This window comes from Oncorhynchus keta, chromosome 8, assembly GCF_023373465.1.
Source record: "Oncorhynchus keta strain PuntledgeMale-10-30-2019 chromosome 8, Oket_V2, whole genome shotgun sequence".
NCBI classification, from domain to species: Eukaryota; Metazoa; Chordata; class Actinopteri; order Salmoniformes; family Salmonidae; genus Oncorhynchus; species Oncorhynchus keta.
Genome location: NC_068428.1, coordinates 16,887,981 through 16,905,138, shown reverse-complemented (window position 1 = coordinate 16,905,138; position 17,158 = coordinate 16,887,981). Strand labels below are relative to the sequence as shown.

At 42.5% G+C, this 17,158-nt stretch overlaps 1 protein-coding gene across 3 annotated transcripts; it reads left to right on the top strand.

The window, feature by feature from the left end:
• Positions 1-39: 39 nt before the first annotated feature.
• On the top strand, positions 40-17,064 carry LOC118386892 (tetratricopeptide repeat protein 13-like). Of its 3 annotated transcripts, none has more exons than XM_035774864.2 (23): positions 40-205; positions 2,310-2,404; positions 2,509-2,584; positions 2,667-2,737; positions 3,662-3,727; positions 3,970-4,062; positions 4,397-4,513; positions 4,617-4,727; positions 4,843-4,925; positions 5,056-5,197; positions 5,988-6,162; positions 6,854-7,010; positions 7,221-7,351; positions 7,648-7,780; positions 7,947-8,039; positions 8,177-8,260; positions 8,433-8,517; positions 9,935-10,041; positions 12,942-13,077; positions 13,489-13,568; positions 13,737-13,815; positions 13,991-14,070; positions 15,893-17,064. In XM_035774864.2, exons 1-23 carry the CDS (start codon positions 40-42, stop codon positions 16,005-16,007), a joined length of 2,475 nt encoding a protein of 824 aa, XP_035630757.1. In that variant the 3' UTR covers positions 16,008-17,064. The 3 variants fall into 3 exon arrangements, 2 of the variants coding, with proteins under 2 accessions (XP_035630757.1, XP_035630756.1); XM_035774863.1 differs by having other exon boundaries at positions 9,932-10,041; XR_004826305.2 differs by lacking the exons at positions 13,991-14,070; positions 15,893-17,064 and having other exon boundaries at positions 9,932-10,041; positions 12,868-13,077; positions 13,737-13,806.
• The last annotated feature ends 94 nt before the right edge of the window (positions 17,065-17,158 follow it).

Genomic DNA, 17,158 nt, shown 5'->3' with positions numbered 1-17,158 from the left:
CAAAGCTCCAGCGCTCCTCACCTACACTTCAAACACAACATGGCACCTGCTGGCAGTGTTGTTGTGGTAGCTCTCTCACTTCTGTACTTATCCCGTGCTATATTTTCCACGGAATACCTATCTACACTCACTTTCTTCAATAGCGAACTGCACAAACATGGTTGCAGCTCTCCGTCAGAGTGGGAGGAATACACAACGGATTGCGGTAAGCGGTCTTTTAACACAGTTTTGCCACGTCCTCGTAACTCGCTGTGTAGGCAGCTAGCTAAACTAACCAAACCTATTCTTCCGCACCCGTTAACAGGAAGTTACATAGCAAGCGAGAGAGAACTCGTAGAGGTTAGGATTTGATTGTAAAGGTCAGGGTGGAATCAGAGACCCCGCAACTAATCTTTCAAGACTAACAGAAAGTACTTCGACAAGGTCCCCAGTTTCCCCGAATAATGCAGTGCTATGATATCCTTATTTATCTAAGTTTTTAACACAATATCAGCAAGTACACGCCTTTCCTGAGCGTGAACGTAACCCAGAGCGCACCTCAAAACTCCCGCTGACTCATTCATTGTTTTGTTGGAACAGGTTATGTATTGGAATGTGCATTGTAGCGAAAGAAAATCAAATTACTTTGCAAATGAATAAATAATATCCAGCTGAATGAATGAATGAGATCATCCTATGGGTTTCCCACTGAAGTGTCACAACTTGTTGAGGCTTTTATGACTCAATCAACAATACAGGATTAGTATTTGATGAGCAGTCCCTTTATTGCAGGTAGAAAGAAGCCTTGAAGCCTGTAAATGTTTGATCCTTATACACTCAGGGCCAGTTTACTGGGTACACCTTGTTCACGAAAATGATTAGCTTCTACAGTGTCATGAGGCCATGGCTTGCTATATAAAGCAGGCATTGAGTTACTGTTTGATTCAACGTTATACTGGACAAAACGAGTGACTTAAGCGACTTTGAGCTTGGTATGATCGTCGGTGCCAGGTGTCCTGGTTCCAGTATCTCAGAAACAGATGACACGCATGACAGTGTCTAGAGTTTACCAAGAATGGTGCGACAAACAAAAAACATCCAGTCGGCAGCAGTCCTGTGGGTGAAAACGGCCCGTTGAAGGAGAATGGCCAAGAATGGAGCAAGCTAACATGCTGGCCACAAACAGACAAATAACAGTACGACAGTGGTGTGAAAATCGGCATCTCGGAACGCACAATTCGTCTGCCCTTGTCACGTATGGGCTATTGCAGTAGACGACCACACTGGGTTTCACTCCTATCAGCTAAAAACAAGAAGAAGCAGCTCCTGGGCACGCGATCACCCAAACTGGACAGATGAGGAAGGGAAAAACATATGCCCTGGTCCGACGAATCCCGGTTCTTGTTGCGTCATGCTGATGGAGTCAGGATTTGGCCTAAGCAGCATGAGTCCATGGCCCCATTCTGCCTGGTGTCAACAGTACAGGCTAGTGCTGGTGGTGTAATTGTGTGGGGAATGTTTCCTGGCACGCGTTAGGTCGCTTGATACCAATTGAGCAACATTTCCATGCCCTGAAAAATTCTGTCTGTTTTGGAGGCAAAAGGGGGTCCAACCCACTAGATGGCTGTACCTAATAAACTAGTGTGTGTGTGTGTGTGTGTGTGTGTGTGGTTTTATATATATATATATATATATATATATATATATATATATATACACACACACACACACACAGTCAGCAAAAAAAAGAAACGTCCCCTTTTCAGGACCCTGTCTTTCAAAGATAATTTGTAAAAATCCAAATGGCATATATTATTATTATTATTAGATCTTCATTGTAAAGGGTGTAAACACTGTTTCCCATGCTTGTTCAATGAACCATAAACAATTAATGAACATGCACCTGTGGAACGGTCGTTAAGACATTAACATCTTACAGACGGTAGGCAATTAAGGTCAAAGTTATGAAAACTTAGGACACTAAAGAGGCCTTTCTACTGACTCTGAAAAACACCAAATGAAAGATGCCCAAGGTCCCTGCTCATCTGCGTGAATGTGCCTTAGGCATGCTGCAAGGAGGCATGAGGACTGCAGATGTGGCCAGGGCAATAAATTGCAATGTCCGTACTGTGAGACATCTAAGACAGCGCTAAAGGGAGACAGGACAGACAGCTGATCGTCCTCGCAGTGGCAGACCACGTGTAACAACACTTGCACAGGATCGGTACATCCGAACATCACACCTGAGTTTATGTGTGTGTGTCACCATAATGACCAAGTTGGCAGCAGTCTGGGTGCTTTGTTGTCTGATGGTGTATATTTCCCTACAGAGTCCTTTATTCTACAGTTGGAGGACCCAGACTGTGAGGAAGGAAGCAACCCACCATGCGAGTCTGTCTTCTCTCTCAACGCAGAGAAAATCCTGGTGAGATGCAGCAAATTCACTGAGATCTCAGTGCTTTTGCCTGGGCATTTCTGTTTGACTGACTCATTGTAGTGGAATAACTACCATTGTCTTCGTTCAAACAGAGACAAGCCAAGTTGTTCATAGAGCAGAAGCGATTCCCTTTTGCAGTGGAGAACCACAACACAAATGAGGAGCTTGGTAAGAAGTTATTCCTGAAAGAGTTTGGTTTGTGGAGTGTTAGCTATACATTGCTTGACTCTCATTATTCATTTCATTGCAGCTATAGGATATGTTCTTATTGGCAATGGCCTGTACGATGAAGCCATCAAACACTTCTCCTTGTTACTACAGGTTGGTTAACATTCATAGATGCATGAATTACAACTCTCATATTTGTACATGTCTTGGTCTGGCCTTCTTGACAGTTTTGAATAATGCATGTTTTTTTGTTTAGACAAATATATTAATAGTAGCGAGACAGACGTACAGACTTCATCGGCCCCCGAACTGTCGATCTGTCTCCGTTCGTCTCAATCAATCTCTCAGACAGCACTGGTGCGATTTTGACTAAACTTGGGTGAATGAAGCGTCTTGCCGTAGAGATCCTGCATTTAATAAATTACACTGATTGGCCATATGGTGGCGCGATAACAAGCGATTGAAAATGCAAACTTTGAAAGGTCACGCCCCTCACCCCATTTGAGATAAAGTCATGAAATTCAGTATGTAAGTCCCTCTCCTCACAAGGAACAAATGCGCCCCAGGGACCCCTATGGCCCGCCATGATGGCTTTTCCACCATTTTGAATTTTTTAAACACTTAAAACGGTACTCTTCTAGCAAAGAATGACCAATCCGCATGAAACTTGTTATGCGGCATCTAAGGACAAAGGTCTCTCAATGCAATATTTTCCAGACTAGTACCTAAAATAACATGGCCGCTATTGACCAATGAACATTCACGTGGGCGTGGTCTGGCACAGATAATCATACTGTAACAACATTTGGTACACATGTTGCAAACACTGTCAAGACACAACATATGCAAGAACATTCATATCGACGAGAACATTCATGGCGCTATAACGGGCACACATTTTGTTACTGTCAGTGTAGTCTGCTTTGAATTGTTGTCACTAATTGCATCATTCGTGGGGGACGACATGTTTACTGTTGCCTTGTTTACGTTACAGTACTTCCCCTCTTTTCTCCCTGCTTTGAATATGTTGTGCAGTTTGCAATGGAGGACATGTCAGTGTGTGTTGTCCCCTACTAGGGGGATCCAGAGGTAGTCAGTGCCATCTACGGGAGAGGGATAGCATACGGGAAAAAGAGTCTGCAGGTAAGTGATCACAGCGGCATGATACTAGTTCACAGAATGTTGATACCAGCAGTTTTATTCACAGCAAATGTTTTCAGTATGACACATCATAAATAAAAATCTAATCTGCAATGCTCAGCAGTTAGCATATATTCTTGTCAGTGGACGTGATTGATGAAGGCTGCGAGTGGCTTTCTTTTTTTGTGTCCTGGTGTGTCCAATAGGGGTCACACTGTCTCTCTTCTTTTCTCCTTCTATGGAAGGACATCAAGAATGCAGACTTGGCGCTGTTCGAGTTGAGCCGAGTCATCACTCTGGAGCCCAACCGCCCTGAGGTATACGAACAGCGGGCAGAGGTGAGGATAATGCTAGGCCTGTTAATGCTTCATGGGTTAACCCGCTGTTTGTGTTATATCTTGCGTTAGGGTATTGGTTTTCATTGGTGTTTACTATCATGCTTGAATTGCATGTCTGTTTTTAAATGGGGCAAGTTTCTGTGTCACCCCATGCAAAATGGTTATAAATGAGTGAGGGCAGTGTTATCCTCTTAAGCAGGCTTTAAAAATAAGTCTTACACAGGAGGCAACTGCTGTTGTATTAACGCTATGCCTTGAAGTAGTCTAGTTACTAGACCATTAGACCTTTTGGATTTCATGTGTGTCAAGTTTTACTTGAATAATATACTTCCAGATCCTTTCTCCGCTTGGGAGGATCAGTGAGGCTCTGAGTGATCTCTCCAGAGCCATCCAGCTCCAGCCCTCCGCTCGCCTCTACAGACACAGAGGAACTCTGCTCTTTATCGCCGAGGTCAGACTGACAAACCATGATCTGTATATGGGGTCTCTGATTGGTGGTGTTGATATATAAAGTTCTCATAGTTGGTTTTCTGATTTTGTTTTTCCCCAAATAGGATTATGTGGCAGCTATGGAGGATTTTCAACAGTCTTTGGATCTGAAGAAAAATCAGCCCATTGCCATGCTATACAAAGGTCTAACATTCTTCCACAGAGGAATGCTAAAGGTATAGACATTTTTGTATAAAATCATAGTTGCTCAACTTTGAGTACTGCCAGTGTAGCCCGTTGTTTTTGGTTAAATCACTGCATGTTTATGACACAATCTTGTTCCCCATTCAGGAAGCCATCGAAACATTCAAGGAGGCCCTGAAATTAAAATCTGACTTCATAGATGCGTACAAAAGTCTCGGACAGGCCTACAGGTACAGTGGGGAGGCTCTATGACCTGCTTTGGTTTCAACCTGGTCAGTTCACATCGTTGGTCAGGAAAAGGTCAGGGCCTTAGTACTCATGGGGCCAATGCAGTGAGTGATCCCTGTGTCCTGTCTGTAGGGAGCTTGGAGACTTTGAGGCAGCTATGGAGAGCTTCCAGAAAGCCCTGATGCTCAACCAGAACCACATCCAGTCTCTGCAGCTGAGAGGCATGATGCTGTACCACCATGGCAGTCTCCAGGAGGCAGTCGGCAACTTCAAGGTAATGGCCGCGTCGCACAGCTTTTTTCTCCGGACTCGATATCAGTCTACCAATTACAGTACAGCTGAATTAGTTATTCTGCATCTCCCCTCTCATGATAACAGACTGATTTACTGTGGGCTGTATGTGCAATATTACTGGCTAGGGTGGGGCTGGCCTGCCATTCAAATGATTCTCATTTGCATCAGTTTTTCTAAGCATGCTGCCTAGAGAGAACCCCCTCGGATCAATACTTGTCCCACTCCCTTTATGATATCAATCCAGCCGTTACAAGCGATTCTGCTGATGCTTTGTTTTCACTGTGGCATCAGGCGCTTGATGGCATCGCAGTCTAACGAACAGCAGTGCCGTGCCCCTGATCAGACTCGTGTCACGTAGGCCACACTTTGATTGTCGTCATCATTCCATATCCTCTCTCTGTCCCCATGATAGCATTTGGCAGTGTAAACGCCCTGCCTATTTGCCTACTGTCCCATCAGCAACCCCGCTGTGGCGACTCAGTAGGCCTCACGCGTTACTATGACGGTTACTGTTACATCACCTTGCATGACTTTGTCATGTGCTTCCCAGGCTGCCTGTGGAGAATGTGTTTTGGTGTGGTCATGACTCACCAGGCTAGAGCTGTTAGCCTCAGGCTGTTCACACAGTCAACACCAAAAGGTTAAGTGACTGCAGTGACATCCACTTTGAGTCAGAGTTAATTTGAGGTTCCCTCCCTCCGTCTTTTAATTCTTACACCTATGTGTGTCATTGGACTTGATGTGTAACATCTCTGTGTTCTATTTTTCAGAGGTGTCTACAGTTGGAGCCCTACAACGAGGTATGTCAGTACATGAAGGGTCTGAGCCACGTGTCCATGGGGCAGTTCTATGAAGGCATCAAGGCTCAGACTAAAGTCATGTTGAATGACCCTCTGCTGGGCCAGAAGGCGAGCTCGGAATATCTCAAAGTGAAATACCTCCGAGGTGAGCGTAGCATTAGGGACCTTAGCTGACTAAACTCCACAGTGAAGGAAGTTTCTGATGAACTTCACCAACGGAGTGGAGAAGAGACCAGGCTTTCTGGAATTCAGCTTACCTAAAATCAAATCACCCAAGGTCAATTCTTTAAAAAAAAAAGAAGAAATTTAAAATATGAAATTCTTACTATGTACTACCTATGTTTGTCCTCTGTAGTTGCGTGCCTTTCTTTGCTGAAATTCATGCTTTTTCTGTAAACGTTAATTAAATACAGCCACCGACTGTTTCCTTGTTGAGATTCAATTGCCGCATTTGCGCTGATTTTAGAGCAATAGCAATGAGCAAACAGTCGGCGGTTGTATTTGATTGTTTATTGAAAAAGTGTGGATTTCAGCAAACAAAGAAAGGCACGCAACTACGGAGGACAAACATGGGTACAAGGTAAGCATTTCAGAATTGAAATGTAAGTATTGACCTTGAGCGAGTCGATGTAGCCTAAGTTGAATTCCACATAGCCTGGTCTCAGCTCCACTCCTTTGGTGGAGTTCATCAGAAACTTCCTTCACCGAGGAGTTTAGCCAGCTATAGTGACCTCCCGAACTAACATTTCAACCTGGAGCGGAATGTTGTGTCTTTGATCATTTCTTGCCTATGGAGATATGGTTAGAATTTTCCTCATGTCATTTCTTCCCCACAGAATACTCTCGCTACTTGCACTCACATCTCGACAAACCTGTGGCAGAATACAATGTTGATCAGGATCTTCCAGGGAACTTCAAAAACCACTGGGCAAAACACCTTCCTTTCCTTATAGAGGACTATGAGGAGCAGCCAGGACTGCAGCCTCATATTAAGTGAGTTTAAAGGGATATAAACCTGCTTCTGACTGAACATAGTTCAGTATTTTCTGCCAGGTATAGGTAGTATAATAGTTGTATAGGCCGACTGATGGGTAATGGAGCAGGCTCATTTACAGTAGATGACTTTGACCTACTGAGTGTTTGTGCTATTCAACCCATTTGTAACCTGCCCAACTGATCTTTTTTCGTCCCTTGCCGTTGTAGGGATGTTCTACCTCAGAACTTTGAAAGCTACAACATTGAAGTTCAGAAGCTCATTTGCGCTGCTGATCACCTTGGTGGCCTTATGCAATACGACACACCGGGATTTCTTCCCAATCGCAGAATACACAGAGGTGGGTGAGATCCCGAGCACATTTGAGTTCAGCCTCAAATCTGTTGTACATTCTTGGCTGAAATCAGATTAAGTAATTCTGTCAGTTTCAATGTGACTATCAGCCCTGAACAACACGTACTTTGTTAAAAACAATGTGCATGCTGGAACTCATTTCAACATAACAAACTATTGTACATGTTGGTCTTTCTAGAATACATATGGTCTCACCCCATCATATGGCTTTAATCCAGTAGCTCCATAACAGTATATTTCCAAGTTCTGAAATTGAATGTGTGCTGTGTTTCACCTCAATAGCTATGGGCCTAGCGACCCTGGAGGTCATGCAGGCTATGCAGCGCACCTGGAGCAATTCAAAGGTGCGAGTCAACGGCAAAACCAGGCAGATGCAGTGGAGAGACATGTTCGATATTGCCGTCAAATGGAGGAGGTGAGGCTTGGGTGTGAGATTGTTTTATAGTAACTTTTTTTTAAACAAAATGTTATTACCACAATGGGCCATCTGCAGTGTCAATCACCACCCTGTCTGTTTCTGTATTGTCAGTCGGAGGTTTGGTACATGTTTCAAGTCATTGTGGTATTCTGTCCCTCTGAAGGATCGCTGATCCAGACCAGCCTGTTCTGTGGCTGGACCAGATGCCTGCCAGAAGTCTCAGCCGAGGGTTCAATAACCATATCAACCTCATCAGGTAACCTAAAGGAAAATGACATCAAATCGTCTCAAAGATAGTCGCTGTGTAAATCTGACACACAACTGTTGAGTCAAGTTGTATTTTTAGATATTCCTTTTCATTATGTGGTTTTCCTGATTTGTTTGTTTCCACAGAGGACAAATCATCAACATAAGATACTTGGCCTACTTTGACAACATACTCAATTTCATCAAAGACAGAATATTGGTTTACCACAGGTGTGCCTTTTAAAGAAAATACAGATTGTTTATTAGAGAAATATTTTCTACACGGTGATATACAGTGCATTCAGAAAGTATTCAGACCCCTTGACTTCTTCCACATTTAGTTACGTTACAGCCTTATTCTGAAATGGATTCAATTGTTTTCCTACTGATGCATTGTCCTCAGGGCATACAACCCAAGAGGCCTACTGGAAGTCAGACAAGCACTGGAAAATGTGAACACGGTGGAAGACCTTCTCCCCATAATGAAGGTAATAAGAACACAGGGTTAGACATACGGGGGGTTGAGGAAACCCTCCGGGCCAGTCGATAATACCCGTCAGTGGCCCGCATGGGTTTCGTGATTTTTGTTGTTGTAATAATGCTATTTTTAATCTAGGCTATATAATTGATTCAAAAAACGAAATTCCCGAAGCTGTTAGTTTGTTGATTATTTATCACATGCGCGTTGCACAGCCTAGATAATTTGTCAGGCAGAGAGGGTGCACAGCTCTCAAACAGCTGGTTGTTTGGTGGAGCAGCTCATCAAAGACCGACAGTGATACAGTAGGGGTAGGAAAGATGTTCCAAGTTATGATATCTAGCTCACGAGTAAACGCTAAGGCAAGGCTTTTGAAGTTTAAAGTCTTGGTTGAATATTTGCGATGCACAATGAAGGCATCATTGAATATGCTTCCAGACACTTGTAGCAATATACTTATTCCGGGATTTAATTTCTGATCGGTTTTTAAGAGATGTTGCCGCTTTTGTTTGTTTCAATTGACGGGTGTTGCGCTAGTCTGTTGCATTCGTTAATAAGGTAAAGCCGAGCATTATGAGCAAGAGAGACAATGTCAAATGTTGGCCACAACTTGCTTTTCCATACAAAGCGTTCAATTACAAAGGGTACTCATTTTTATTTTGCTTTCTCGTTTTAGAACATGATACAATAACCCCTCAATAACTATTCTCAAATGGCAAGACCAAGTAAAGATACCACATGGACAGACTTCATTAGTGTGTTTGTGTCAGGATAATCTATTGCTGTATTTAGTCAGTCAATGCCCACATTATTCTGACATATTTTAGAATGTAAACATAAATGTGAATGTCAATGCATAATTACATTGTGTAGGAATATTAAAAATGCAATATTCATCAAGTGGTAATAATACTTTTTTTGTATAATGTGTTTTTTGGTGTGGGTGGGCGGGGATCTATAGAGTAACAACAATGAAATGTAAAATGTAGGTCGTTGAATTTGGCTTTCCAGTATGAACTGTGTATACGGCTACTTGCTCAGCCTGCAAATGAAATATAAAATCACTTGCTATTGAAATTATGGGAGCATCAATCACTTTCCTGTCAGATCTTGACTCAGGATAGTATTTCTTTTCATTTGCGTCAGTAGTTTTCAGTTGGCGCTGTCCTGGTGAGCCACTGGCAAATTTACCTGAATGTCAAGCCCTGGAACAACACCCTGATAAGAAAATATTGACTCCTCAAAATAGTATGATAGTGTTTTCGGTTTGAGGCCTGACTTATTCATGGGAATAGCATCTAGGAACTACTGAGTTGTGTGTGTGATATCATGTACATCAGAGTTGAGATCTAGGTCAACTTGGCTTGTGTTTCAACGCTGATAGAATGTCTGATTTGCTGCTGTTTTCCATTTCTATCCTGAAGCAGTTTAACAGTAAAACGAGAGATGGCTTCACAGTTAACTCCAAGGTGCCCAGTCTAAAAGACCCTGGCAAAGAATATGACGGCTTCACAATCACCATAACAGGAGACAGGTCAGTTTATTTGGTTCTAATACATGAATAAAGAACTGAGCTCCTGACATTATAGTCTACCTCCATCAGTGGTTTACCTAAGATTTTCCAATCAAATGATGTTCCCATCATGGAACATCATTTATTGTGTGAAAATGGCAGGGTTTGGTATGTCAACGTGGGTTAGTTGAAAGCAGTTAAATACATGTAAAACTGCCAACATAATGTAAACACTTGAGTAAATGAGGGATACAAAGTATATTGAAAGCCGGTGGTTCCACACAGCTGTGGTTCCTGAGTTAATTAAGCAATTAACATGATTAAGGTCATGTATAAAAATGCTTGTCAGGCCATTATTTTGGCTACCATGACAATGCCCCCATCCACAGGGCACGAGTGGTCGCTGAATGGTTAGACAAGCATGTAAATGATGTAAACCATAATCCATGGCCGTTTCAGTCACCAGATCTCAACCCAATTGAACACTAATGGGAGAATCTGGAGTGGAGCCCGAGACAGCGTTTTCCACCACCATCAACAAAACACCAAATTATGGAATTTCTTGTGGAAGAATGGTGTCGCGTCCCTCCAATAGAGTTCCAGACACTTGTAGAATCTATGCCGAGGTGCTGTGAAGCTGTTCACCGGCTCGTGGTGGCCCAACGCTCTATGTAGACGCTTTATGTTGGTGTTTCCTTTATTTTGGCAGTTACCTGTGCTTCAATGAATAACATTTTTGTTCATTTGAATTCACAGCTCAGATGTTTCTGTCTGGGAACTTTTTAACAAATGTTCTAGGTCTGTTTGTTGACATTGCATTCCAGTTACATTATGTAGTAGAAACAACTAATCCTTTCCTTGCTAAAACCATGTTGAACAGGGAAATAAAATCTACCTTTCCCAAAAAGCCCCATGATGGGAAAGAACCAGACAATCAGTCCATTTGGGGTTGCAGAACAAAAACACAAACTGCAAGAGGCAAGAGCTGCAGTGAGAAACATATGGTATAGGATTCCTCAAGTGTGGAAAATCATTAAAAAAAAAAATAGTTGCGCTTGAGAAATGAAATACACTGCCCAAAAAATAAAGGAAACACTAAAATAACAGATCCTAGATCTGAATGAATGAAATATTCTTATTAAATACTTTTTTCTTTACATAGTTGAATGTGCTGACAATAAAATCACACACAAATTATCAATGGAAATCAAATTTATCAACCCATGGAGGTCTGGATTTGAAAGTGGAAAACCACACTACAGGCTGATCCAACTTTGATGTAATGTCATTAAAACAAGTCAAAATGAGGCTCAGTAGTGTGTGTGTGGCCTCCACGTGCCTGTATGACCTCCCTACAATGCCTGGGCATGCTCCTGATGAGGTGGTGGATGGTCTCCTGAGGGATCTCCTCCCAGACCTGGACTAAAGCATCCGCCAACTCCTGGACAGTCTGTGGTACAACGTGGCGTTGGTGGATGGAGCGAGACATGATGTCCCAGATGTGCTCAATTGGATTCAGGTCTGGGGAACGGGCAGGCCAGTCCATAGCATCAATGCCTTCCTCTTGCAGGAACTGCTGACACACTCCAGCCACATGAGGTCTAGCATTGTCTTGCATTAGGAGGAACCCAGGGCCAACCGCACCAGCATATGGTCTCACAAGGGGTCTGAGGATCTCATCTCGGTACCTAATGGCAGTCAGGCTACCTCTGGCGAGCACATGGAGGGTTGTGCGGCCCCCCAAAGAAATGCCACCCCACACCATGACTGACCCACCGCCAAACCGATCATGCTGGAGGATGTTGCAGGCAGCAGAACGTTCTCTACGGCGTCTCCAGACTCTGTCACGTCTGTCACATGTGCTCAGTGTGAACCTGCTTTCATCTGTGAAGAGCACAGGGCGCCAGTGGCGAATTTGCCAATCTTGGTGTTCTCTGGCAAATGCCAAACGTCCTGCACGGTGTTGGGCACGGTGTTGGTCCCACCTGTGGACGTCGGGCCCTCATACCACCCTCATGGAGTCTGTTTCTGACCACATTTTTGGCCTAATGGAAGTCATTTTGCAGGGCTCTGGCAATGCTCCTCCTGCTCCTCCTTGCACAAAGGCGGAGGTAGCGGTCCTGCTGCTGGGTTGTTGCCCTCCTACGGCCTCCTCCACGTCTCCTGATGTACTGGCCTGTCTCCTGGTAGCGCCTCCATGCTCTAGACACTACGCTGACAGACACAGCAAACCTTCTTGCCACAGCTCGCATTGATGTGCCATCCTGGATGAGCTGCACTACCTGAGCCACTTGTGTGGGTTGTAGACTCCGTCTCATGCTACCACTAGAGTGAAAGCACCGCCAGCATTCAAAAGTGACCAAAACATCAGCCAGGGAGCATAGGAACTGAGAAGTGGTCTGTGGTCACCACCTGCAGAACCACTCCTTTATTGGGGGTGTCTTGCTAATTGCCTATCATTTCCACCTGTTGTCGATTCCATTTGCACAACAGCATGTGAAATTTATTGTCAATCAGTGTTGCTTCCTAAGTGGACAATTTGATTTCACAGAAGTGTGATTGACTTGGAGCTACAATGTGTTGTTTAAGTGTTCCCTTTATTTTTTTGAGCAGTGTATAAACAGCCTAGCGGCCTAGCCCCTATGGTGTAGGCCATCATTGTAACTGACTTGCCTAATTAAATCATTTGAACCGATATGAATTATTTGTCATTCAGCTCAAACTTTCTAAGACACCTTGGAATGCAAGGCTTGAAATACTATGATTCAGCTTCTTCTCAGCTCTAACCCTGTAGCTTTCACTAAAGTGCACCTTGTTGTCTGTCCCTTGATGAATGTTGATGTACAGCACCACGGCGGTTGTATGGACCATGTTACAGACCACAGTGTTTGTTCAGACGGTGTGTATTTGTGTGGCCTTAGAGTGGGCAACATGCTGTTCTCAGTGGAGACCCAGACCACAGAGGAACGCACTCAGCAGTACCAGTCTGAGATTGAGTCCATCTATAAAGACCTGACTGCCAAGGGCAAGGCTCTCATGCTGTCCACTGAACTTGGGGTATGCTCTCTCTCCATCACTTGTTTTCCATTGCCTCTGTTTTCTTTTGTCTAACTGTCAGTGTTGGCTTCCAGTTGTGAAATGAATTGCCATCTCAACAATCCGATCCATAATGTTGCTCTACTATCTGATGTAAATCCAAAACTGTCCTTTTGTCGTGTTGATAGATTCACTCTCTACCCCTGAAAAATTGGGAGCGGACAATTTTGCACGAGGCTACCTAACCTTGTCCATTATTCCGTTCCTTATTGGACTTAGTAGATCCCTCCCACGTTAAAATTCAGTTAACAAACTTCAGACATGACTTAATCATGACGGCCCACATGCAGTATCAGTTTCCCATTGTTGTATAATGATATTACCTCTACGTGGACCCTGTAGTATGAATTGGTTTTGTTTTCTCTCTTTCAGGATGCAGATGCAGTGTGTAATTTAATTCTCTCCCTGGTTTACTACTTCTGTAATCTCATGCCCCTCTCCAGAGGGTCTAGGTAAGGTGTTATCCAAGTCATTTTCTTCTGCTGTGACCGTCAAGACATGATGTAACGACACAGTTTTCAGTTTGGTTCGGTCTGAATTGTGATTTTACTTTGTGAACGTTTTTTTAGTTATGAAATCTGTCTAATTTCTCTATATTTTGTCCCCGTTTCCCTTTACAGTGTTGTGGCATACTCTGTTGTCATGGGAGCACTGATGGCCAGTGGAAAGGAGGTGATAGGCAGAATCCCCAAAGGGAAGGTAATATTGCTGAATAGTTTTGCTCTACTTTACACCACGTCATTATAATACATTACATTTTCCAGTGGTGGAAACTGTGTTATTCATAATCATGTATACTATATGTAGTTATCAATGAGCCTGTTTTTAAGCATTTTCCTTGTTTATGATTTTTTTATTTTTTTTATTCCTCCAGTTGGTTGATTTTGAAGCCATGACAACACACAGTCCTGACAGCTTTAGTAAAACAGCAAAAAACTGGATGAATTTAAAGAGGTGAGTAGCTCGGCATATCCACTTGCATCACCTTTAAACACATAAGTTGGCCAATTATTTATTTGTATGTGTATTGATAACCATATACAGTACCAGTCAAAAGTTTGGAGACACCTACTCATTTTCTTTATTTTGACTATTTTCCACATTGTAGAATAATAGTGAAGATATCAAAACTATGAAATAACATATATGGAATCATGTAGTCACTAAAAAAAGTGTTAAACAAATCAAAATATATGTTATGTTTTAGATTCTTCAAAGCAGCAACCCTTTGCCTTGATGACAGCTTTGCACTCTCTTGGCATTCTCTCAACCAGCTTCATAAGGAATGATTTTCCAACAGTCTTGAAGGAGTTCCCACATATACTGAGCACTTGTTTGGTGCTTTTCCTTCACTCTGCGGTCCAACTCATCCCAAACCATCTCAATTGGGTTGAGGTTGGGGGATTGTGGAGGCCAGGTCATCTGGGGGCGGCAGGTAGCCTAGTGGTTAGAGCATTGTGTCAGTAACCGAAAGGTTGCTGGATAAAATCCCCGAACTGCCAAAGTAAAAAAATCTGTTGTTCTGCCCCTAAACAGTTAAGGCAGTTAACCCATTGTTCCCCGGTAGGCCGTCATTCTAAATAGGGATTTGTTCTTAACTGACTTGCCTAGTTAAATTTAAAAAATCTGAAGCAGCACTCTATCACTCTTCTTCTTGATCAAATAGCCCTTACACAGCATGGAGGTGTGTTGGGTCATTGTCCCACTGATAGTCCCACTAAGCTCAAACCAGATGGGATGTCGTATCACTGCAGAATGCTGTGGTTGCCATGCTGGAATTCGAAATAAATCAGACTGTCACCAGCAAAGCAGCATTGCACCACCACCGCCATGCTTCACGGTGGGAACCACACATGCGGAAAATCATCCATTCACCTACTCGCCATTTCACAAAGACACAGCGGTTTGAACCAAAAATCTCAAATTTGGACTCATTAGACCAAAGGACAGATTTCCACCGGTCTAATGTCCATTGCTTGTGTTTCTTGGCCCAAGCAAGTCTTCTTATTGGTATCCTTTCTTTGCAGCAATTCAATCATGAAAGCCTGATTCCCACAGTCTCCTCTGAACAGTTGATGTTGAGATATGTCTGTTACTGAACTCTGAAGCATTTATTTGGGCTGCAATTTGAGGTGCAGTTAACTCTAATGAACTTATCCTCTGCAGCAGAGGTAACTCTGAGTCTTCCATTCCTGTGGCAGTCCTCATGAGAGCCAGTTTCATCATAGTGCTTGATGGTTTTTGCATCTGCACTTGAAGAAACTTTCAAAGTTCTTGAAATGTTCCAGATTGACTGACCTTCATGTCTTAACGCAATGGTGGACTGTTCTCTTTGCTTATTTGAGCTGTTCTTGCCATAATATGGACTTGGCATTTTACCAAATAGGGCTATCTTCTGTATACCACGCCTACCTTGTCACAACACACCTGATTGGCTCAAACACATGAAGAAGGAAATTAATTCCACAAATTAACTTTTAACAAGGCACACCTGTTATTTGAAACTAATTCCTGCTAACTGCCTCATGAAGCTGGTTGAGAAAATGCAAAGCTGTCAAGGCAAAGGATGGCTACTTTGAAGAATCTGAAATATATTTTGATTTATTAACTTTTTTTTGCTTACTACATGATTCCATATGTGTTATTTCATAGTCTTCACTATTATTCTGCAATGTAGAGAATAAGAAAAAAATAAGAAAAACCCTTGAATGAGTAGGTGTGTCCAAACCTTTGACTGGTACTGTGTATATATTTATTTTTTAATATGTATTCTTAGCCTACCAGTGTGGTACCAGAGTCTTCCGTCAGTAGCAGGAACCTTCCCAACGACTAGAACCATGATTGAGGTCCTCAACACGGACTCCACATCGCACTGTCCAAAGAAGTCCTAACACCACTTCTTCTGATGAGAACAAGGGCCTGTCTGTCTGCTCATAGTCTCTGGCCAAGCTCAACCCCCAAAGCACAATGTCTGTCTAAAAATGATTCAGAGCAACTACATGTTGTTCAGGTATGGCCCTATGTATGCAATACCAGCAAAACCCTAGTGTCTAGTATGTAAAAGCTACGAAATGTAACTAATTACATTAATTTGAATGATAGGTAATCTCTCGATTGTGATTGTCACAATTCTGTTTTTAACAACCCTCACAGCTATTCAGTCTAAGCAGAGAAAGTGTGGGATGAGATTCTAAGATGTAAACTTAACTTCAGGGCTATGCAGTTCCACTTGGGATACTTGAACATTTAGAAAAGTGAAGCAATCCTTTTATTTAGTCTTGTTGATATTGGACAGTGTTGTTCTGTGCCATTGCCATTTTCTGGAATTATTTTTATCTTGACCCAAAAAGGGCACGAGGAAGGGTTGGTTTCAGGTTGTGTCCAACTTGTTTTGGGAAAAGAACACATTGTGCCATGATATCATTCCTCTGGGTTTATTTTGAGACCTCTGTGATTTTCATTGTTGCTTTTCTTTTTTTTGTAAAATGTTTGAATAATTTGACCATGGTCTTATAGACACAACATTAGAACAAACGTTCAGGGATTCATTTTGGGGATTTTGTTCAATTGCTCTGAAGAACCTCATGTCAGGACAAGCTTTGGTTTTCAGTTTATGTTCCCCACTTACCTTTTACTGTTAATGACAGGATAGAATATACATTGCCTGCATGGGTCCTTATTGAATGAGCTCCAGAGGATCACAACAACAACAGGGATCACTGCTTCATTGTCTTTTTTTGGCAGAACTACTGTTTAATAATGTTTCCATATCAATGATTGTGCTGAATTGCTGGGATTTTTACATTTTATTTTAGCACTGGGTGAATTAGCTATGTTTATTAAAGCTCAAATGTGGATTTTTAAGTGAGCAATATGTCCCATCTTGAAGGAATGAAATCTGGAGATTTTGGGGAATTGGTATGTTCAATACAACTGGTTGACAAATGAGTGGTTTGTTTCTTATTTCAATTCAACCAGAGGTGATAATTACATGTTTATTTACAGTTGTGTCACATCACCCACAAAGATGTTTAATTTAATG